The sequence below is a fragment of the Notamacropus eugenii genome, chromosome 3 (assembly GCF_028372415.1).
Source record: "Notamacropus eugenii isolate mMacEug1 chromosome 3, mMacEug1.pri_v2, whole genome shotgun sequence".
In the NCBI taxonomy this organism is placed as follows: domain Eukaryota; kingdom Metazoa; phylum Chordata; class Mammalia; order Diprotodontia; family Macropodidae; genus Notamacropus; species Notamacropus eugenii.
The window spans coordinates 394,572,885-394,595,738 of NC_092874.1; the positions used below are offsets into that span (position 1 = coordinate 394,572,885).

General features: G+C 39.2%; 1 protein-coding gene across 1 annotated transcript; it reads right to left on the bottom strand.

Annotated features, from left to right (window-relative positions):
* Positions 1 to 1,766: 1,766 nt before the first annotated feature.
* NPTX2 (neuronal pentraxin 2) lies at positions 1,767 to 22,500 on the bottom strand. Its single transcript, XM_072597818.1, has 5 exons — positions 21,656 to 22,500; positions 19,065 to 19,281; positions 10,102 to 10,346; positions 7,442 to 7,621; positions 1,767 to 3,308 (listed from the first exon to the last, which is right to left on the bottom strand). Exons 1-5 carry the CDS (start codon positions 22,133 to 22,135, stop codon positions 3,081 to 3,083), a joined length of 1,350 nt encoding a protein of 449 aa, XP_072453919.1. The 5' UTR covers positions 22,136 to 22,500; the 3' UTR covers positions 1,767 to 3,080.
* Between the last annotated feature and the right edge of the window lie 354 nt (positions 22,501 to 22,854).

Here is a 22,854-nt window from a genome sequence, read left to right on the forward strand (position 1 = left end):
ACAGGAGAAAGAACAATGAATCTGTAGTCAATGGATCTGGGATTTTTCCATTTACAACCTGTATAACCTAGGGAAAATTCTTTAACTTCCTTTGGTGGTGGTTGAGTTGTTTTCTGTTGGGTCTTACTCTTCCTGACCCTATTGTGAGGTTTTCTTTGCAGATACTGAAGCAGCTTGCCATTTTCCTTTCTGTTGGGTCTTACTCTTCCTGACCCCATTGTGAGGTTTTCTTTGCAGATACTGAAGCAGCTTGCCATTTTCCTTTCTAATTCATTTTATAGATAAGGAACTGAGACAAATAGGGCTCAGTAACATGCCCAGCATCACACAGCTACTAAGTGTCCGAGGCCAGATTTGAACTCAGGAAGGTGAGATCTTTTTGATTCCAAGCCTAGTGCTCTATCCCCTGGGATACCTAGCTTCCTCAGCTGTGAAATGATGGGATTGAGCTAAGAGACTCTTAAGGTCCCTCCCAGCTCTATATCCATCATCCTATGGTTTCCCTCATACCCACCTCCATACCACCAAACTTTTGTGGGTTTTTTCTCCACTCCTCATTTTTCTGTTGAATTACTATCCATTTTTTAAAGTCTGATCCAAACACTGCCACTTCAAGGAAACCTTTCTACTTGATAATGACTTTTCTCTCTTTATAACTCACTTTATATTTTCCTTGAATTTCTCTTATGTATTACAGCTGTTTTATGTTTATTCCCTTACTAGTCTGTAAGTTTTATGAGGATGGAGACTATGTCTTATCCAAGCTTTGTATTTTTCCCAGTTCCTAGCTTAATGTTCCACTCATTGTAGGTATTTAATAAATGTATATAATATATAAAAGAAATTATGCAACTCTTCAGGGAGGGACAGTTAAATAGATCATAACAACATGCTGGTATTTTTGTCACCTCTGTTGAAATAATCATTCAGAAGCATTAAATTAGGTGTGAAAAATCCTTAATCTATTTGGAACTGAGGAAAGCCATTCAATGATACACAGGAAGTATACTGGGATTGGCTAAAGCAGTTCAGTAATGCCTTGTGAGTCTTAAATAAAACAGCAACCCAGAATTCCAATGGTAAGCCGACTTAAACAGAAAAGATTCAGCCAAGTCCCTGAGAGGAAATTGCTTTGGGGGAAGAGAGGAAATATAGCCTCTCAGTCCTCCCCTACTTCCCCTGGACCACAGCAAGATTTCATTACCTTTGAAAGGTCATGGGCATCCTAGCAGTGATCCTGGAAAAGTAGCAAGTGACAACAGTGTCTGCATTGAGAAGTGAAGACAAGCTTGACACACTGAGGAAAGGAAACCTCTTATGAAAAAAACAGCAGGAAGTTATACCGTATCTAAAGCTACTTTCTTCTGGACTCTGTATGTACTTATTGGAAAGTATGTGTACCCAGTTGTGAGGGATGTTTTTGTACCCACTGTTGTTATTATATCATATAAGTAAATACTTGTCTTATAAATGCTAACTAAATCAAGCTGGCTGATGGATAAAATTGATAATCAAATGGGGAACACACTGATGGGGGCTCATGAGCTATAGTAGTAAATCCACTCTCTAATCAGTTATCTGGAAAACCCTGAAGAGGAGGATTTTTCCTCTGAAGAGCCAACCTGCTAATCCAATATGATTTGGGAGAGTAGCCTCAAAGCTTGAACTACAACTACAAAGGGATACCAAGTTATCTTAACTATAGTCTGCCCCCAGAGATTATGACAAAGTCAGTGCATGGCTCATGTGAAAAATACATACAGAAGCAGTCTTCCAGTGCATTTTTAATTAAAATTTTGATATAAGAAGAATTCTTATAGTACAATATGTTTGAATGGGAATATGTCAACTTTATTTTACAAATGGAATTTTCACAGATTTACACTTCAAACATTTATGAAAAATAAAATATATAATATTTAGCTTTATAAATTTTTCCCATTTAATTACTTTATCTTTAGAATAAAATATTTGCTTTGTCTGGTACATTAAGCAGCCTACAATCACCAACCAAATGACAACCATTTCTGCAAAAGTACTGGGAAAAAATACTTTGTGGAAATTGTCAAATCCTTACAGAAATAAACATGAATTAGAAACAAGCACTATTTTAGTGGAAAGAGAACAATCCACACCAACAGGCTTTAAAATGGCTACTTTTTTGTACTGTTGGCAAGAAACATACTGATTTGTTGTAAGAGCTAAAACTGAACTTTGGCACTGGCTCAGAAAAAGGTTTTTCAAAGCCAAACCGAATGATGACTCACTTGGAAAGTGTTTTGTGTGAAAAGCAGATGACAGCATCAGGGGCAATCAAGAGCAAAGCTTTACATTTCCAAGGTGCACACACACTACTTAGCAGTTTCCAGCATTCAGAACACTATCTGCTTACTGTCTGTATTCACAGACTTCCTGCCCATCCCCAGCAGTTCCTGGTTAACCAGGGCAGACACATCTTCTGACTCTCTGCTAAGCCTTGTAGTTTCACAAAACTGACTTAAAATACACAAAAATATAAAGAAAAAACCTTTGCAATACAGGAGACAGTTTGCTGCAGTGCTGAAGCATTTGACATGAAAGAGAATGGTAGCGCAGCCCAAGGGTGACACAGTCTTTTCAAAGAACATATAAAAAGTATTGCACACAACACATGAAGGATTAGGGCTGGAACAGGGCAGGAAAGACTTCACTAGCATTTATATTGGCTCTTACAAACCTCTGAGGTGCTTAATGACTCTTGGCTCCACATACTTTTATTAAAAGAGCAATTCAGTCACTTATGGCAAAAGATGTTTACATGTGACTTTGCCCCCCTAAAAGATCGAGAGTACACTATCTTGGCAAGAAAGGTGTTTGCTTCTTGCTAATGAATTAGGTAAAATAGATGAAAGGTGCTATGCTATGGCCTTAGAAGTATTTCTTTCTCCTGAAAGTTTCATACCAACAACTATGAATTTAGTTTGCAGTCAGCACACTTCAGAGAGGTTTGAACAGACTTCATCTGGGGAAATAAGTGCCCACCAAACCTCAAAAGAGATTGTCTCAAGAAACTGGGACACTTCAGTGGAGAATGATTGTGGCTATAAATCTAGCAAACGCTCTTCACAAGTCTCCACGGGCCATTTGGTTGCACCTCCAAATACATCCACGTTGTTATCGACCCAGGGAATGATATTGCCTGGCATGTTGGTGGAGCAGTTAGCAATATTCATAATTTCTTGAGCTTTTAAGACTCGATCCCATATATTAAACTGACTTAATTCTCCAACAAAGGCTTGGGTAGCATCAAATCTTCCACCCACGGTATCCTTTGAAAATAAAATAATGGATAATGGTTAGGATATATTCTGCTTGTATTTTTTTTTTTAAAAAAGCAATAGAATATTTTTCTACTGTGCAAACTACTTCTTGGGGAGAGTCTTGAGCTGAGGAAGCATCAGCAGCAGAGACTTGGGACATCATTCCTTCTTTCCCCTAATTATGCCCACCTTCCTTTGCCAGCTGTTTCAGACAAAGAAGAACCTGAGATCTGGAAGGGACCTAAGCAATCCCATAGGCCAATCCCCTCAGGTTTTTACAAATGAAGACATGGGCATCATCAAGATAAAAGCTAAGAGCAGAGGTTAAAACCCAGTTGTAACCTCAAAGCCTGAACTATCATTGAAAAAGGATATCAGTTATCTTGAAAAGAAAAAGAGAAAGAGAAGGAGGAAGGAAGGAAGGAAGAGAAAGGAAGTGATAGAAAAAAAAGACAGCTTCTTCTGATGTAGTGGATAGAGTGCTAGGTTGAATCAGGAAAACCTAAATTCAAATCTTTCTGCAGATAGTATGTGACAAGTGACTTAACCTTTCTCAACCTCATCTTCATCTGTAAAATGGGATTGCTGTGAGGATTAAGAGATAATATATGTAAAGCACTTAGCAAACTTTAAAGCTATACATACATATACAAGTGTTGCTTCCCTTCTAGACCCTGCTCCATAAGTCAATACAAATTAAAAATCAGTTATAAAAACAAAGCCTCAGTTAACTAGCTGTTGTAGCTGTTTATTCCACACAATGCTAACCAACCAATCTCACTGATTTTTTTCTTAGGATCATAGTGTTCACAAAGAGATTGTAAGTTCCTTTAAGGCATCAGCTGTATCTTAAAGCTAGCATTCAATAAATATTGATTGATGCACCTAACTAAACAGGAGCCTGGGGGATCGCTGCAGGTTTCATGGTCAAAGGTGATACCTGAAATAAGGGATCTTTACATAAACGTCTCCACATTCAGACTAGGACCAAAACAAGAGCTCACTTTGTCATTGGTGTTTTGGAGTGAGGATTGCTTTGTCTATTTGTTTTGTCTTTGAAAATGTCGAAATTCGATGAAGAACAAGAAAGAGCCTAAGAGATTCAACAAACTCAATTTAACAAGTGTTTGTTAAGGGCCTATTGTGTACAAAGACATGGGCTGCCCTTATGGAGTTTACAGTCTAATAAAGATCATAGAATCCAACCTCCTCATTTTATAGATGAGGCAACTGACCTCTAGAAAACAGAAGCAAAGCTACTTGCCTGGGATCACACAGCTGGCAAGTCACACAGCCAATAGTAGAACTGTTTCCTATTCCCTGGGCAGTACTTTTCCCTTGACACCAGGATGACTGTCTTTAATACCATTAAAAATGACTCGTCAAAAATCAAGATCTAGTTCCAGGGACTAGAGGAGGTCCTAACAATGGCACAAACTCATCTCCGAATACACAGTGTGTTAAGATATATGTGCAGCATACTTCATTGGGAAAAAAAATGTAAAGCTCGTGAGATTAGAGCTGTTCCTGCCTCAGCTTTAGCTAATGCCTTCCAAGGTCATCTAATTCACATCTCATTCCAAATAGCTTTTAACCAAAAAACAAACACAAAAAACAGCTCATGTAAGTGCTAATGGCCCTGAAAAAATGAATGTCACTAGGCAAGGAAAGTATAAACAGATTCCAGAAGCACATCTGCTGACGTTTGTCACAATTCATCAGCCCTGCATTGTGTATTTCTGCGATCAAGCCAGGTCTATCCAGCCAAAGCAAACTCTTACACCAGTATTAGTAGAAATAGAGTTGGGTGGACAGTCATCCTAGATAATGCATGATGCTGCCTCCCTGTAAAGCTGACCTTTCCCTTGATCTGAGGTTATTTAAAAAAGGAAACTTAATCATCCATTGTGGAATACCTGAGCAAATTATGGTACAAACATACACTATAATGCTGTCATACAGTATGAAATACCATTATGAAGAATCCAGAGAAACTAGAGAAGACTCGTATGAATGAACGCAATGGAAAGTAAACAGAATCTGGAGAACTTTCACACAATGACATCAACAATGAAAAGAAAAGCTACAGAGGACCCTAATCAATGTAGCCACCTACGTTGACCACAGAGGACTGGCAATAGTTTTATCCCTTTTTACAGAGAGGAGATGGGCAATATATTGGTCTGTTTTTGCAACTAAATGTTGTTACAAACAAGTGCTCTGAGGGTAGGGTATGCTTGTTGGAAAATGGTATGTATGTGTGTGTGTGAATGACATACATATACAAATATATATTCATCAATAACACATTTTTAAGATGAAAATTCTGAGTAGGATAGGGTTAGGTACTGCCATAATTTTCAGAGCTGTTGAAATTAGCCCAGTTTAGCTTAAATTCGACTGTCTTTGGGAAGCCTTCTATAGCAAGTCTATAGCTTTCTTTCTTCTGCAGTTACAGTCTACCTTATGTGATATGGCTCTTAGCTTTGTACTACCCTTTCTTTCTCCATCATCACAGTTCTGAAACCATGCTCAAGTCAACTCTGCTGAATGGACTATTCCTGGATAGAATGAGTAGTGACCCCACCAACTATCCCTACAACTTTTTGATCCAAAATGCCCATCTCTGACCACCACTCCCCTACATATGTTTTCTTCTCACTAGACTGTCTTTGTAGTAGAATGAGATGAATAGGCAGTTTGTGCTACAGACATTCAGAAAAGCAAAAGGAAGCAAAGCAGCCAGCCCCTGGAGATATTGGACATTGAACACCATCTTGAAGGAACAGTGGAATTTGAATATGCAAAAGGAGAAGCCGAATGAACGATCTAATGGACATATGTTTATGGAGGAACAAGGAGACATGTCTAATTAAAGTAGAGTGTTTTTATTAGAAAGCAGTGGGAGATAAAATTGTATAGGAAGAGTAAGAGAAAATGCAGTATCTTCACCATCAACCTAAGTTGCTTGAATTTGCCCCTGTGTGCAAGAAGCTATTGGACATTTCTGAGTAAGGGAGAGAGAAGATAAAAGTGGTATTTTAAGAGGTTTTCTGACAGTGGGTGCGGGATGGCTTCAGAAGTAAAATGGGGGTATGTGTGGTGAGGCTGAAAGCTGGGGAAATTGCTAGCAGGCTATTATGGGTATTAGTTTTATGACATGAGAAGAATCTCTGTGAGCTCCTAAACCCCAAAGGTGTGAAGTACATGGTATAGGAAGTTTTTTTCATTAAAAAAATCATAGAAAGAATTGTAAAGAGAAACAGCTTTGAAAGACTTAAGATCTCTGATGGATATACTGATAAACTGTGACCTCATAGGACCAGTGAAGAACACGTTACCCATCTCACAGAAAGACTCAGGGAGTTAAAATGCAACATATATTTTGGGCACGAACAATGTGGGGATTTGTTTCACTTAATTACACATATTTGTTACAAAGGTTTTGTTTTTCTTCTCTTTTTTTGTAGTGAGGGGAAGAAATAAGAAGGAGAGAAAACAAATTCATGTTAATTGAAAAAAAATCTTAATTTGAAGCTCCCCACAAATATGAAGCATACCTATGTCATTTTTTTAAAAGAAAAAATCATACTTTCCCACTAATACTAGGCAACAAAACCAGAGAGAGAGTACACTAGATTTCATTGTGTTGCATGGAAACAAAAATGGATTCAAAGAATAAGTACCAAGATATCAAATAGAAATTTGACCCAAATGCCAAACTGGACTTGGCCAGGAGATCCCACTCATTTTTAGATGCCCTTAAATTTGCCCAATTCAATTATTCTCCTCCTGTAGAGGCATTTTACAGTGACATACCATTGAAAATGTGCCAAATGCAAGACATTTGGCACAACTCTGGTAGAACTATCATTAGCATCAAAAGTTTATTTTGCTACTAAAGTATTTATACTCTGTATCTTTTAACGCAGAGTGTTTAATGAGATCCTTATAGCATGCTAAATGCCAATTACATCCAGGTTCCCTGAAGATTAAAATAGAAGAAATGACAGGCCACCATCAACAAAACCTTTGACATGCTACTGAGAGCTTGAAATAATAAGAATAACTGTAGCCGAATTGCTAATTTCCCGTGTTCAACATCTTTGCCTCAGGAAAGAAATGTTCCTGTGTACACTCACCTGTTCTTGCCCAAGAATCAGAACTCCCCCAGGCTTAATTGGGTGCCAGGGAGCAAGATTCTCCCCAGTGCCAAGTTTCTCTCCATCCTGAAAGGCTTCCCACATCCCATCCCTCGTTGTCCAAGTGACACAGATATGATGCCACTTTCCATCGCTAACAAAGAGAGGGAGCTGAGCCACCTGCATTAAAACAACAGAAGAGAATCAAGCTTAAAGAGTAGAAGGAATACTGATCAAGTCTTAGCTGGGATAATGTTTGTCTGTCCTGAATCTACAACTCAGCCGTAATTCAAAAGAGGTCAGGGGAGATAAGGAAGGACAAATCAGAAAGATTATGGTCGAGTCATAAAAAGCACTCTGGTCAAGAGTCAAGAGTTCTAGATTCTAGCACTGACTACCAACAACCAGTTATGTCAGCTTTGGCAAATCACTCGATCCATCTGGATTTGGATTGCCTCATCTGAAAAATGAAGATAATATCTACACTATACACCTCACAGGAAACATTTCAAGGGAAAAAAATATGAGCTGATATTTGCACCTTGAAAATTATTCAGAGGGTAGAGTAACGCAAAAACATAAGGTAGCACTGAGCATTTCCTCTAGACACCTCAATTTCTGACTCAAAACTAGACATGCAACACTTTTCTATCTTATAGGATACATGGTAGAGATGGATATAATAGATGGAATATACTCTCTCCAAAGTCAGCAAAGCCTACCCAGAGAAGAATGCTATTTTACTTGGCCAATATGAGCCATTCTAAGTAAGCCATCCTTTCCTGTGAAATTCATTACAAAAACCACTAGCAGTTTTCTTTTTACCATTTCCCTTTATTCAATGTTCCAAAAAAAATTTTTTTCTACCAACAGTGGTGTGAATCCCCTAGCCTGCCTATGAATTCCATATCTTGGCACTGTATCTTAGGCTCCAAATAAAAAGACAGCTAACTGGGTATACAAACAATAAATGTTGGAAGTCCTTCTGCACAAATGATTGGTGTAATGGACTAAAAGGCCTTTAAATTAAGGGGAGGGAGAAGGGATTTTAAACTGTAATTAACTCAAGGAAGTAAATTCCAACCCAGAAAACACATTAGCAAGGGATCTTTGTAAGTATTCTTAACAAGCAAACATGACCATGAAGCATCTGAATGCTACTGTATGTCTCCTAGCAACCCTTCGGTGCTATCCTCCCAGGGATTAGGTGTTTACAAGAGGACTAAACTGAGAAGAAAACAAGGTCCTGTGTCCTACTGTGAATTTGAATGCACCCAATGATGTTATTTTAAAAACAATTAATATCTTGCTCCAGAAGGTGCCTTGTGAAATAATGAACACAGTGGAAAGATTCCATAACACCTCAGGCTTAAGGAAATGCACTTCCGCACATACACACACAAAATTGCTCAGGTAAGACAACAAGCAGAGTTAAAAATTACTCCCGTTCCAAGTTGCCTTAGTATTCTAAAGTGTTGACCAGACTTGATGAATGGATTCTATCTGAATCAAAGAACTAGTCACCTAATTCTAGTTCCCTCAGCTCAACTCAAATCCCATTTTCCACAGTTCTTTCCCAACCCTCCACCACCATCACCATCCTCTCCCTACACAGCACCCTACCTTCCTTCTATGTAAATCATTATTTACACCCTGCGTCCCCTATGAGTATGTATACTCCTTGAGAGCAGGGACCATTTTTTTTTTTGGCCTTTTTTTGGTATTGTCAGCACTTAACACAATGCCTAACACATAGCAAGCACTTGATAAATGCTTGTTGACCAAGAAGACAGATCTCAGAGTCTATCTGGCATTATGTGCAAGGTCAGATTCATTCCTACAATGAATCAACATAGAAACCATTATGTCATTTTTCTGTGTACACACATACATGTACCCAAATAAATCAGTGTAGAATGAGATTAGTTTTTCTAATCTAGGGCAAGCAAGAGTTTGTAAGCAGAGAAGATCTCTAGCCTGATGTAAGTTATGACTATTCTGGCTGATTAGTTCAGTTGGTTAAGAAACTGCACTGGGGATTTCATTCCCGCATAGGCCAGTTAGCTTTGCTCTATTTCATGGCTTCAGACTGTACCCTTCACTTTAGTTAGACAGTTAGGATGGAGGAGGGGAAGAAAGGTGAAGCAGAAGAGAGAGAGGAGAGAGAGCATGAAGCAAATCCATTTCCATTACTGGAATGAAAACATCTTGGTCCAAAATGGGTTGGTAGCTTCTTCTTTGTAGGTAGGAGACAGAATATTTATTATGTCATTATTACATAGGATCTAGGGCTGAAAGGGACCTTACAAGTTAGCTAGTCCAACCTCCTCATTTTTCCGCTGAGGAAACAGAGGCCTAGGGAATTTTAAAGTGATTTGTCCAAGGTAGCAAGCATCGAAGGTGGGATTTGAACCTAGGGCCTCTGAACATAGTTGGAAGAGAGCTGGGCTAAATATGTTAAAGCTGAGATGCTTTGGGTGGCATGGTTGTATGAATGCCTGCTATGGAACTTTTCTAGTAATGCTATTTTTTCTTTCCTTATCAAGATAGTTTATAAGTGTTTCATGCTTTTTAAGTTTTATTTTAAACATATTTTTTCTACAACTGGAATGTACTTTTACTTGTAGTGCACATAAAAATAAATTATAAGGAAGTCTTACCTTGTCATTAATTAGCAATTCAATTGGATTATTGCCCCATTCAATTAGCACAATCTCATTGGCCTGGCCAGATACAGCATAGGAAAATGGAGTCCCAATGCCTGGAGAAGCGCTAGATCTCAGCCACAAGCATATGGTGAAGGCATACAGTTCAGGGAGGGTCTTCTTAATCTTTCCATATAAGTAATTTGTGCGAAGAGGAAGTGATACCTTAAATGCATCAGGTGACTTAAATGCACTGTTACCTAGAGTTGTAGAAAAAGGAAGATACTTTTTAGTCCACAGCATAGTTTCCACAGTTCATTTCCAAATCACACTGGTTTTTAAGATATGGAGTTGAATGAATAGAAGTTGAGTATCTGGAATAAGTGACATTGAGTGAATTATTTTTCTCTTCGACCACATCTGGAGAATCCCTCTCCATTCTGAGTGCCACCATTGAAAAGACTTATTTACAACCACAGTGTGTCCAGAGGATGACCAGGATGTCATGAGGACTACAAATCACACATTATAAGAACAATTCATAGGATTAGTTAAAGGAAATAAAGCCATTTAGCCTAGCCAAAACAAATTAATAAAATTTATTCAAATGTAAGTAAATAAATAAAATAAACCATAAATAGAAATTTAGCCTTTTTTGCTCTAAAAGAAGTGGGGGGGGGAGGGCAAGTTTGCAGGATTCCAGTTAACTGAGTTAATGAATGCAAAAGTTTACAAAGCACCACAGAAAGTAAAGTATTATCATAGTTTAGTGAAAAGTTCCCTGGGCTATGAGATTTTGCTGAACTTTGGACTAAATGAGGGAGAAAGCTAGTCTGAATAAGTGCGGGGGTAAGGGAAATTACATCTTAAGATATCTATAAAGAAAAGTAAAATCACTTTCAAGGACAAAGAGGAATGGCACTATATTAAGGAAGACTTGCCAATCAGAAGACACTGAAGATCTACTTTATTGTTCAGGTGAGAATATCTACAGAGTTTCCTCCCAAGTTAATTTCATTGGTCACTGCCTCAACTTCTCCAACCATAAACAGAAATATAAGCATCTAGGGTGGGTTTTGTCAAAGATCAAAGAAAATAATGGATATGAAAGCTTACATCACACAAGTATGAATGATTACCATTGGAGTATGGTCATGGAACACTCACTAGGTGCTAGTCCCGACTGCTGTTAACTAGCTGTGTTATCCTGGTTGGGCAAGGCAGATGACTCTTCTCTGGGTCTCAGTTTCCTCATCGATAAACTAAAAGCACTGCAGGAGATGATCTTAAAAGTCCTCTCAGCTGTAAAATAATCTGATTCTCTGGGGCTTCTATAAACTAGTTCTCTTTAATCGTTATACTAGCTGATGTTTATACATTACTTACCATGTGTCCATCACTGTGCTAAGAACTTTAGAATATCATCCCATTGGACCTTCACAACAGCCCTGGGAGGAAGATGCTACAATTATGGCCATTTTACATATGAGGAAAATAAGGCAAACAGAGGCTAAATGACTTGCCCACTGACACACAGCTGAATGTCTGAAGCAAGATTTGAACACAGATCCTCCTGACTAGGCCCAGCACTCTATCCATTGCTACATCACCTAGCTGCTTGAAAAATACTTGAAAGCTGGTTCCTTTCAACCGAGCTCTGTGTAATCATCACACCCAGGCTTAGCCTTGGAGAAGAGAGGAAGACTATAGCTGGGTCCTGCAGCTCCTCACTCACTTTTCTGAACAGGTAATGGGCTAGAGGAGTAGAAATGCTGCTTATACCATCAGACTGAGTAGGTGTCTTGATTAGTTTTATCAAACTAATGTTTTCTTCCTCTTTATTTTTATTTCTTCGTCACACAGGAAGATGGTTCATTGGGTAGAGGAAAGGTAAATTTATTTGGAAATAAAGACATAGAAACAAAAGGAATCAATAAAATGTTTCGAAAATAGTTTTTCTTCTTAAGTTGCTTATTTACCCTGTAATTTTGTTTTAAACTATTTACCAAATTCTCTTTTTTGCAAAAAAGAGAAAAAAGAAAGCATAACCTCTATAACCAGTCATCACAAATTCTAAATTAAGAAGATTAAGAATTCATGAATTTTTGTTCCAAAGGTGTAACTTTCATGGTCATTGGGGTGAGAAGAGACAGTATGCAGATCCTGATTAGTGAATAAACTATTCCTTGGTTATGATATGAACAGCTGCTGGTTCCTAGGGCTCCATCCATGCACCTAAGCAATGATTTACTAAATAGAGCTGTGAGGGAAGCTTACACAGCTAAGTATCATTTGGTACATTATATCCTAATGGTCCAATAGAAAGGAAATGCACTTAGAACAGCTATAAATCTGTGATTCTTAGCACCTAGAACTGTGCCTGGCACATCATTGTTCAATTGTTTCCAATTCTTCATGACCCTATTTGGAGTTTTATTGGCAGAGACACTGGAGTAGTTTGCCATAACAGTTCATTTTACAGATGAGGAAACTGAGGCAAACTGGGTTAAGAGACTTGTCCAGGATAATATGGCTAGTAAGTGTCTGAGGTCAGATTCGAACTCAGGGAGATGACTCCAGGCCTGACACTCTTTCTACTGTGATATGTAACTGCCTGTATGCCTGGCACATAGGAGGTATTTAATAAATGATTATTAATTGATAGGATTCTATAAAACAAGTTGGTCTGCCTTTAGATAATAGCCATGTTCCTCAAATTTGAAGGTAAACTGAATTTTGGAGAATGGCTCCTTTCCCTCCCTCACTTACGTTATCCTTTCCAAGATTATCTTCATTTTTAATTGATCTAAATTGGCACATCTCCTGCTATTTGAGCTGCTGCCAAACCCTGCTGAGGACTGAGTGATCTGTAAACAAGCACTTAAGAGCAGGAAGGTTGCTTCTGGTTTAAAAGAAGCCTTCGGTGCTATGAGAATCAGGACTTTGCTCATGGTAGACACTCAATCAATGTTTGTTAAATAAATGAACCACCTTCTCTGATTTCCTCAAGCTAGGGACATCCCTACACAAAAGGCTTTTTTTTAAGGGCCAAAGTGTTGCTAAGCCCTTGACAAGACATAGAGTGCTGACTTGATTTTGTAGGTGAAAAAAATCTAGTTAGAGAAATAGGATGTAACTTTTCCCTAAGCTAGATGGAGAAGACTGAAGAAATAGAAGGGTCGACTTTGATTTTCTGATTTAAATGAAAGTGAGGAAGGAAACAAGCATTTATCAAACACCTACTAGGTACCAGGCCCTGTCCTATGTGTTTTATAAATATTAACTTATTTATCCTCACAATAACCTTGGGAAGTGGGTATTATTATGACTATTATATTCATTTTACAATTGAGAAAACTGAGGAAGAGGTTATCTCCTACCAGATCAACAGCTAGTATCAGAGGTCAAATTTGAACTCAGGGTTTCCTGACAACAGGTCAGTATTCTATTTACTACACCACCAAGTTGCCTTAAATTTTAAACACACACACACACACAAGTACATGTGTTTTGGTCATTAAAATTTTTAAGGGATAGGGGACCCCCATGGAACCAAGATTCACTAATACCATGTAACCCTTAGATAGTTCTTTTAGCAGCAAAGGGCAAATGTCTATTTTCTTAATGAAGATATTGTCGTCTCATAAAAAAGAAATTACTCCTCCTGCCCTAGCGGGTGAGTGGACTCCTTAATTTAAGAGGACTCACTATCTGAAATATCAGTAATTTAGTGACAACAGGTTTAATTAGAGCTGGGAGCAGCTAGGGGAGGGGTGCCATGAATGATATATAACCAGTACCTTTTATGTAACTACAATAATCTTATGAGTCAAAAAAAAACCTGGTCAAGGCCAATTAAGAAATTAAAAGGTCAACCAGATATATCAGAAGCTGCAGGTGGCCAGCAAGGAGAAGGAAAGGGGAGCAAAGAGAAAACTATTTAGTCTCATTTGTGACTCCAGGCTCTCTCTACAGAGGATCCTGTGCTCAGTTTGCCCTAAATGTTGTCACAGATGGAACGGGAGTTCCCGAGAAGAAAAATTAGTTAGATTAGACTCTCTGGGAACTTAAGTACTTGATTGCTTTGGGATCTCTCACCATGAGTTGTTGGTTTGAGGGTTTTGTTGTCATTGGGGGAGTGAAGTGGTCTATTCTCCATCAAGGCAGTTCTACAGGGTAGGAAGGTAGAAAGGTAGAAAAAGATGAGCATGGGTATAGGGATGTCAGGACAAAACACAAAATACAACACTCTGGACCCAGTTATGCTAGTAATTTAGGCCAAAACAGAAGATGTGGCAGAATACTTGCCTGTAATTCCTGGAGAGGGTGGCCCACTCTACTCACCAGGGCTTTTCCAACAGACTACTTTTCTCTTTGCCATATGGCTCATGCATGCCCTCTTTGTCTTCTTTTATGAATATGTCTTCTTGTTGCTTTTACGCTATAGGCATCTCCCCTGAAAACTCCTTTATTTTCTTTTTCTTTTTCTTATTCTTATATTATTTCCAAAAATTTTTATTGGAATTTTTGGTTTTTGCATCACCTTTTCTGAATCTATCCTTCCTCATTTCCCTACCCAGTAAGCCATCCCTTATAACAAAGGATGAGAAAAGAAAAAGTAATTCAGCAAAACCAGCCACATCAATCAAGTCGGACAGGAAATGCAATATTTCCCGCTCAGTCCCCTACCTGCAAAAGATGGGAGATGAAAGGAAGGAGGAAAGTGCATTTCTTAACTCTTCTCTAGGGGCACTCCTTGGTCATTACAATACCAGAGTTCATTTTCTAAATCCTTTTATTCTCAACTAGACATTTGTAAATAAAGTAGATTTTTCATTCATGACACATTTAGAAGACAGGTAGTTTAAGCTTTTTTATACAGACATACTTCATTTTGAAAAAACTCAATGAGAATTCTAAATCACACAAAAGATAAATTAGGAGGTGGATTCTCACTTCATTGTAGAGTTTCTTTAAATAGTGATGCTTTAGTATATTTAAGATGAAGTTACAAAAATCCAATTGACACTCATTTTGGTAGGGAGAGGTAATAAGCTTATTGTATAAAGAGTGATGTCTCCCTAAGGTTGTAAACTGCCATGACATCAGAAAATTTTGGGTGATCATTGTTACAAGAGCTAAGAAGACTTCAATCTTGCCTGATGTCTTTCAAAATTTAAAACCAGCCATCAACAAGCCTAATATATATTATCTATAATTTCATGTGTTCATATGTTCTGCTCCTAGTGAAAAATAAGTAGAGGGCATGTCTACACTCATCGTTTCAAGAATATGGTCCATCTTATACCACAAATGCCAGTGATGTTAATGGTGAAGGATTTTTTTGTGTCATTTCAGTCACATCTGACTCTCTATGATCCTATTTGAGATTTTCTTGGCAAAGACACTGGAGTGGTTTGCCATTGCCTTCTACAGATCACTTTACAGATGAGGAAACTGAGGCAAACAGGGTTAAGTGATTTAAGGATGGATTTGAACTTATGAAGATTCCCGATTGCAAGCCCAGTACTCTATCCATTGCACCACCTAGCTGACCCAGGTGAAAATGACAAATATTAAATCTCATGCCAGGGGATGTGAATAGGTTCATCATTTCTGGAAGACATAGAAGTCTATTGATTTATCTAAGGATTACCAAATACAATAGAGGACAGGATTGGGAATCTCCCATGATACTTGCTAAATGAACTTTAAAAAAAGATCATGGAAAGAGAAATAAAACTTGAAGAATACCCAGACGAAGTGGAAGGTAAGGGGATCTTTGGATCCTAGCATATAAGGAAGATCAGTTGAAAGGAATTGAGAATATAAGCCTCCAGAAGAGATGATTTGGGTAGAGGAGGTTGTGAATATGAAAGATATCTTCAAGAATCTGCAAGGCTATCCTTGGGAAAAGGGATTACAATCTGCAAAGGGCTGAAATAGCAAAGAAGGAAATTTAGGCTCCTGATAACTGGAGCTACCTAATAGTGCTCTGGAAGGGGATGGGGTCACCTTCAAGAAAGTTTGAAAATAGAATATAATATCAATTTGTCAGAAATGTTATAGAAGATATTCTTGTTCAAGTATGGATTGGGTTAGATAATTATCATTATTATATAATTATATTATGCCATATGTACTATATATTCTATCATACATACATATTATAATTATTACAATAATCATATAATAAATACATCATTGTATATTGAATATATTAATTATATGACTATGATATTGTTATAATAACTACAGCTAGCATCTATATAGTGTTTTAAGTTTTACAAAGAGTTTTGTAAAGGTTGTCCCATTTCATCCTCAATACAATCCTGGGAGGTAGGTGCTATTATCATCTCCACTTTACAGATGAGGAAACCAAGGCAAATAGAGATTAAGTGATTTACCCAGGGTCACATAGCTAAAAAGTATCTGAATCCTCATTTTCACCTCTTTGAGTGTTCTTTTTCTCATTCATAAAATGAGGATAATCCTTACACTATTCACCCACAAAGACTGGTGTTGTAAGAAAAGGTATCTTATAAAAACCATAAAATGCTATAGAAAGAAAGGCTAAAGGCTTATCATGAAACTAGTTTGTGTCAAGACCAGGCCAGGAATTTCATTTTATAGGATCATGGAATTCCAGATCCAGAAGCAGCTAGGTGGTGCAGTGGTTAAAGCACTGGACCAGGACTAAAACAAACAAACAAACAAAAAAAAAACCTGAGTTTGAATCATTATCCTCTCTGAGCCTTACTTTCTTCATCTGTACAATGAGGAAGCTGACTCAGTCAGAGGCATTAAATACAAAGCCCACTGAATGCTCTGGAGTGCAGACCAACTCAAATTACAATGTAATTGGGGAAATAATTAATAAAATAAATTAAGATAGAACATAGATACTATTACTATGTGGTTTTCTAAGGTAACATGAGACCCATTTTCTTCTCCAGTTAATTTTAGGAAACTGAGGCAATGGGAATTAAGTGACTTGCCCAGGGGCAGTATTTGAACTCAGGCAGATGAGTCTTCTTCATTCCAAGTCCAGTGCTCTATCTACTGTGCCACCTAGCTGCCCACATATGTTTTAGCTGCCTTGTTTTCCATCTTAGTTTGACAGCTCTGGGTAAGACCATCTCTACTATTTCTATTTCTAAGTCTCCGATATAAATGTTTTAAGCGCATTGAAATCATTAGTATTCATGAAACGAGGTCTACATTACAAAGTCAGCTCAGCTGTTTAAAGAATAACATTGTGAATGGTCTAGGCATTCTGTTTATGCCTATTCCTCTATCTTGTTGTTAACTAACATATCCACCCACGTGCAAAAAGAGGGAAGAAAAAGAGTTTACTATTTGCTACCAGGTCCAGTTGAGAAGAATTTCAAAGTTATTAACTAACATGAAGTTTGATTTCACTTATTCCTATGCCTTTTCAAAGGAGGTTGACAATCATTCCTTAACATTTTTCCAATATTATATCTTACTGTCATTTGCCTAAATATCAGTCACTAACCAAGATTACCTGAGATTATCTAGAACAATAAACTTATATAGAATCCTGATTATAAGTAATAAAAGAGGCATTGTGGCATCTAGCACAGTACTCCGCACAGAGTAGAAGTTTAATTAAAGTTTGCTGAAGGAGAAGATAGATAGATGGACTGATAAAAGAGCATTGAACTCAGTCAGGAGAACTGGGACCTAGATCCAACTTTCCCACAAACTAGCTGTGTGACCTTTGCAAAGTCATTCCATTCTGGTAAGCCTAAATCTCCTCTTCTGTTAAAAAGGGGGAATAGGAGATGGGGGAGGGGGAATCGTACTAAATCATCTCTAAGGTTATCATGAATCTGAGTCTTTGGATTGGCCTATAGACAGTAGTAATACTGATAGTCTCCTGTAGGTCAAACCAAATACTTATGAAACTATAAAGTAAAATTACCCTCATGACAGAAGAAAAAGAAAAATCCTTTGAGTTTTGTGTCAGTCAGAAACCAATCAAGTTCTAAAATAAATGAAGCTTCACTAAAGGGAATGAAGAAAAGAAATAGGCATTTATTATGCACCTACTATGTGCCAGGCACCTTGCTAAGCACTTTATAAATATTTTATCCTCACAACAATGCTGGGAGGTAGCTACTATCATTACTTCCCATTTTACAGATGAGGACATTGAGGCAAGTAGAGGTTAAGTAACTTGCCCAGATTCATAAAGCTAGTAAATATCTTGAGGCCATTTGAATTCAGGTCTTCTTGACTCCAGATCCAATGTTCTATTTGCTTTGCCATCTAACTGAAGAAAGATGGGGTTGCATGAAATACAGCCCCATCTACTTCTTCTCAAATTTTTAAAGTTAAATGATTTTCAGTACTCTCAGCAATTTAGTCACTAAAGATGGTGAAAAAGATTCTAGCTAGCATATTCAAAAATCCAACAAATATTTACTACTCTAGGGATCTGGACTAGGTAATGTGAAAGTTACAAAGATGATCATGTTGGTCAAAGTGGCTTTCAAGGACTTCAGAACTTCTGTCTGCCTTCTCTATACAATTTCCCAGAATAATTTGGGTAAAATTACCTTGAGCAGCTAGATGGCACAGTGGAGAGAGTAATGGATTTGGAATCAGGAAGACATCTTCTTGAGTTCAAATCTGGCCTCAGACATTTACTAGCTGAGTAACCCAGAGCAAGTCACTTATCCCTGTTCGCCTCAATTTCCTCATCTATAAAAATGAATTGGAGAAGGAAATGGCAAACCATAAGAAAACCCCAAAATAGGATCTCAAAGAGTTGAACATGACTAAATAATATTTTGGTCAAGTCTCCTCTCTAGAACTCAGGTTGCTCACCTGCAAAATGAAGAAGTCAGATGAACAAGATGATAATATCCAAGCTCCAAATCCTATTAAATCTATGAATTGATTGATCAGTTAGGTACTAAGAAAGAGATGAGAAAAACAAAAACAGTTACCTCTTTCTAACTCAGAAACTCTTTCCAGGAGTGCATTCAATGCTGTCTCTGTCTTCTGTCGATGAGCTGAAGTCTCATTATGAAGCAAAGATTTTTCATCTTCAAGTTCAGCCACTTTGCTTAAAAGCTGGCGTTCCAGCTCCCCAAGCCTCCTCTGAAGCATCTCTCGAAAGTCATTAGGCAGAACTGCATATGACACATTGACACGTAGTTGGTGCTTTAAGAGAGAGAAAGAGACAGAGACAGAGAGGAAGAAGTATTTATACCAGTTCAAAAGAAAAACTGTGAAATTTAGATCCAATGGCACAACCACTAGGGAGAAGAGTTTCCAAAACATAAGCATTAAATTGTACCAACAGTGGGAAGAAAATGATTTACTTATGCTCTGTTGAAAATGACTTTTACCAGAGTAGGGTTTTGTTTTTTGTTTTTTGTTTTTTTTGCCACAATAGTTGAAATTCACGAACCTCTTTATCTCTAGTAAAAGTTTTTTTTTTTTCTCGCTAAATATATAAACTTCTAACCAACTACTGTAGCTCACTACAATCTCTTTGGGTAGCAATTACCCCTTCCCTCTCCCTCTCTCAAGGAAGCAATGACTTTTTAAATTGCTCAACAAAATTCACTTAAAATTAATACAGAAATAATAACAGACTTGTCTCTAATACTGTACAAAAGTAGATGAATATGCACCAGGTAGATTATTGTAATTTGAAATGCTTTAAATTCTAGAAATTAATATTTTAAATTTTATGAAGAATCTCAGTCTTTATTTCTACTGAATTTTCTACCATCATTAAGCAAAGTGTTGAAATCTACAATTACTCTTGTATTTGGACATTAGAACATAGGAAACTCTGAAGTGATTTTATGCTAATTATTGTTTGTAATCTGAACCTTATGTGTAGATGATAGAGAAATTTTGTTAATAATTTTCTAATTATTCTGAAATGCAGAAAAACTTCAATTCCTATAACCTTGAGACAAACCCCCTAACAAATTAAGGTCAAATTGGAGACCAAAGGCTTTTTTTTCTCCATAAAAGTTCAAAACTACTCTGAAGATCAAGGGATAATTTCTTCAACGAGAATGGATATGATTTCTTTCCTTTCTCAGCAATCAAGAATCACACCTTAAAATTACTTGTTAGATTTCACAACATTTTAGCATTCATTTCCTTTGAAATTAATGAGATAATTTCCTTTCTGCTTGGATTTCTCTTAGCAATACCAGACTTGGCAGCCCATTCATGGTAGGCACATTCAAAAGACCTTGCAATTTAATTTTAGTAAGTACAGTGTGAAGTGTGTGAAGTAACACAGACACACATTTTCACATATTTCTGAAATATCTTTTTTCTTTACCACTTCTGTTCCAGCCCTCTACTGCTCTATTAAAGGATACACCATATGCCAATGTCATATGATCTCACAAGTCAGTATCATAATCCTAAAGCAGAGTCTGGGCTCAGATAGGAGAGATCAAGGAATATTTTTAAAAAGGAAACCCAGAAACATATAATAAATCCATCAACTCAAGAAAAAAATTCCAAAAATGTTTTCTTTTGGTGTTTACAAGTAAGGCATTTCACATTCAAGCACTAGGGTCCCTAGGAAACAAAATTAGATACTCCCATTATCAAGGTAAGGGTAGGGAACTGCATATTAACTCTTTCCTTTCAAGGAGAACAGTGAAAAGACAATTTGACCTATTGGAATTCTACGGAATGGAGAAGGGGCAAGAAAGAAAACAGAAGAGTTTTCTCACAAGCACCATTTAGAGAACCAAATGTAACTTCAGAATGGCAGCTAGGAGGCGAGACTAGATTTATGGATCCGCAGCCAGGAACTGAGAGTTTCCCCTCTCTGATCCGCCCCCAAACTGTACAAATGACAATTTGTTCAGCCCTATTTTCATTTAGGAACCTCCGTTTCTCTATGTGTCCTTCCTCTGTCTCTCTCTCTCGTCTCCCCTCTTCCTTCCCTTCCCTTTCTCTTTCCCCCTTTATTCTCTTTCCCACTCATACTCCCCTTTGATCTATCTCTCTTCCCCATTAGCCTATCGCTGTTACCTTTCCCCATCTCTCTACCCCCTTCTCCACGTCGTTCTTGTTCTCCTCTCTCCCCCGTTTATCTCCCTCTCCCTCCTTTTATCTCTTTCTTTCTCTTCTCCATTCCCTTTCCCTCCTTTTCCTCTCTCTCCTTCCCTCTTCTCTCAGCGTCTTGTCTCCCTGTCACACAAGCCGGTAAACAGCACGAACATTCTAAGTTAGCTGCATGCACAAGTAACACAACACGCACACAATTAACCTCATCCACTCTGCCGTGGACATCAGCACAGCTCTCCCCATACCACCCTTTCTCCACCTCCCCTCCCACAACACCCTTCCCTCAAGTTCGGGCCAAAGGAAACCTTCGGGGGATTTAGCACCTGGGAACCAGTCTCTCAAGTGGGAAGTAAGTAAAGATCCCAATTCCCCATCCGCCTCGCAGCTGAGCTCCGGGAACCTCTTCCTTCTCTCCCTCCAACATCCTCAGCCCAGGCTAGCTAACATCCCGCAGGGTACCTCCCCCATCCCTAACTCTTGATACCTCGAGGGCTTCCAGCTTGTCCTTGAGGCTCTGCATAGTCCGGCTCAGTTGGTCAATGACTTGGCCGGGGTCTCGGGGAAGGTCGCCCATGGTATCCTTGCCGGTTCCAGTTTTGCCGTACTCCTTCCTCCAGGGGCCCGACTTGCCGTCTGCGCCGCCTGCTAGACTCTCACAGCGGGTTAGCTTGCCGGTCAGTTCGCGGATAGTCTCCCGCTGGTTGCCAATGGTCTCCTTCTGCTGCAGGATGGTCTCTCGCAGCTGCAACACCGTAGCCTTGAGCTCCTCTTCGGGGGTCAGCGCCCCGCCCTGAATAGGGACTGCTGGCAGTGGACAGCCCGCGCTAGTGGCTTCCAAGGGCAGTGAGGTGCACACGAAACGGCTCCCGGGAGGCGCCGGGCTCTCCTGACTCCGCACGCCGATCCCCCACCCATCTCCAGAGACCACCAAGAACACTGTGCCTGTGGCCAGCAGCGCCAGCATCTTGCCTGATCCCACTGAGTAGGGGCTCAACTCACTTCACACCTCTGCGGAGCCCACTGATGTGGCTTAGCATTGGGGGGACGGGGGAAAGGGATGGAGAAGTTGGGCACAGCCCCGCTGTACTCCCCCAGGGCACCACTTCGCGCTGGAGCAAAATCTTCTAGAAACAGCAACCAAGTCCTAAGCTTCCCTTCCTCCAAGCGACTTGTCCCTTTCCTCCAACTGAGAAGACAAACTCCTCGAAGAGCCGAAGAGACGAGGCTCCCACTCCCGCGCGGCTACTTGTTTGCTCTTGAAAGCGGCTTAGGCTGGACTTCTGTCTGCTGGGCACTGAGCGGTGCTCTCCTGTCAGACTCAGCACGCGCGCTCTCCCATTCTTAAAGCTAGGGGAAGGCGTGCGGGGCGCAGCCACTGGAGAGCCCTGATTGGCCCGGGCTGGGGCCGCGCGTCATCTGGGCCCCCAGTGCATAGCCTAGCCGGGAGGACCCGAGCTGGGGGCTGGGGAGGGGCAGAGGGTATGAGGATGGAGCGGCGGGCCCTCGCCTTTCCTATTGGCTGCGTCCCAGGCTGCGCGTGCTGGACTGATGGTGGTGGGAGGGCAGACTGGGGGAGGAGAAGGGGGTGGCGGGGAAGGAGGTAGAGGCAGAGAGTAAGGGGGAGATAGTGGGCAGCGGCAGCGCACGGTTTCAAGAGGCTCCGAGTGTGGTGTTTCCTTCTTT

Bases quoted from the DNA above. Each gene is read 5' to 3' on its own strand.
- NPTX2 (XM_072597818.1), bottom strand. From the start codon at position 22,135: ATGCTGGCGCTGCTGGCCACAGGCACAGTGTTCTTGGTGGTCTCTGGA. The intron at 7,622-10,101 runs GTAAGACTTCCT...GTTTTAATGCAG, and splicing joins AATTGCTAATTAATGACAAG to GTGGCTCAGCTCCCTCTCTT. The intron at 3,309-7,441 runs GTGAGTGTACAC...TTATTTTCAAAG, and splicing joins TGATTCTTGGGCAAGAACAG to GATACCGTGGGTGGAAGATT.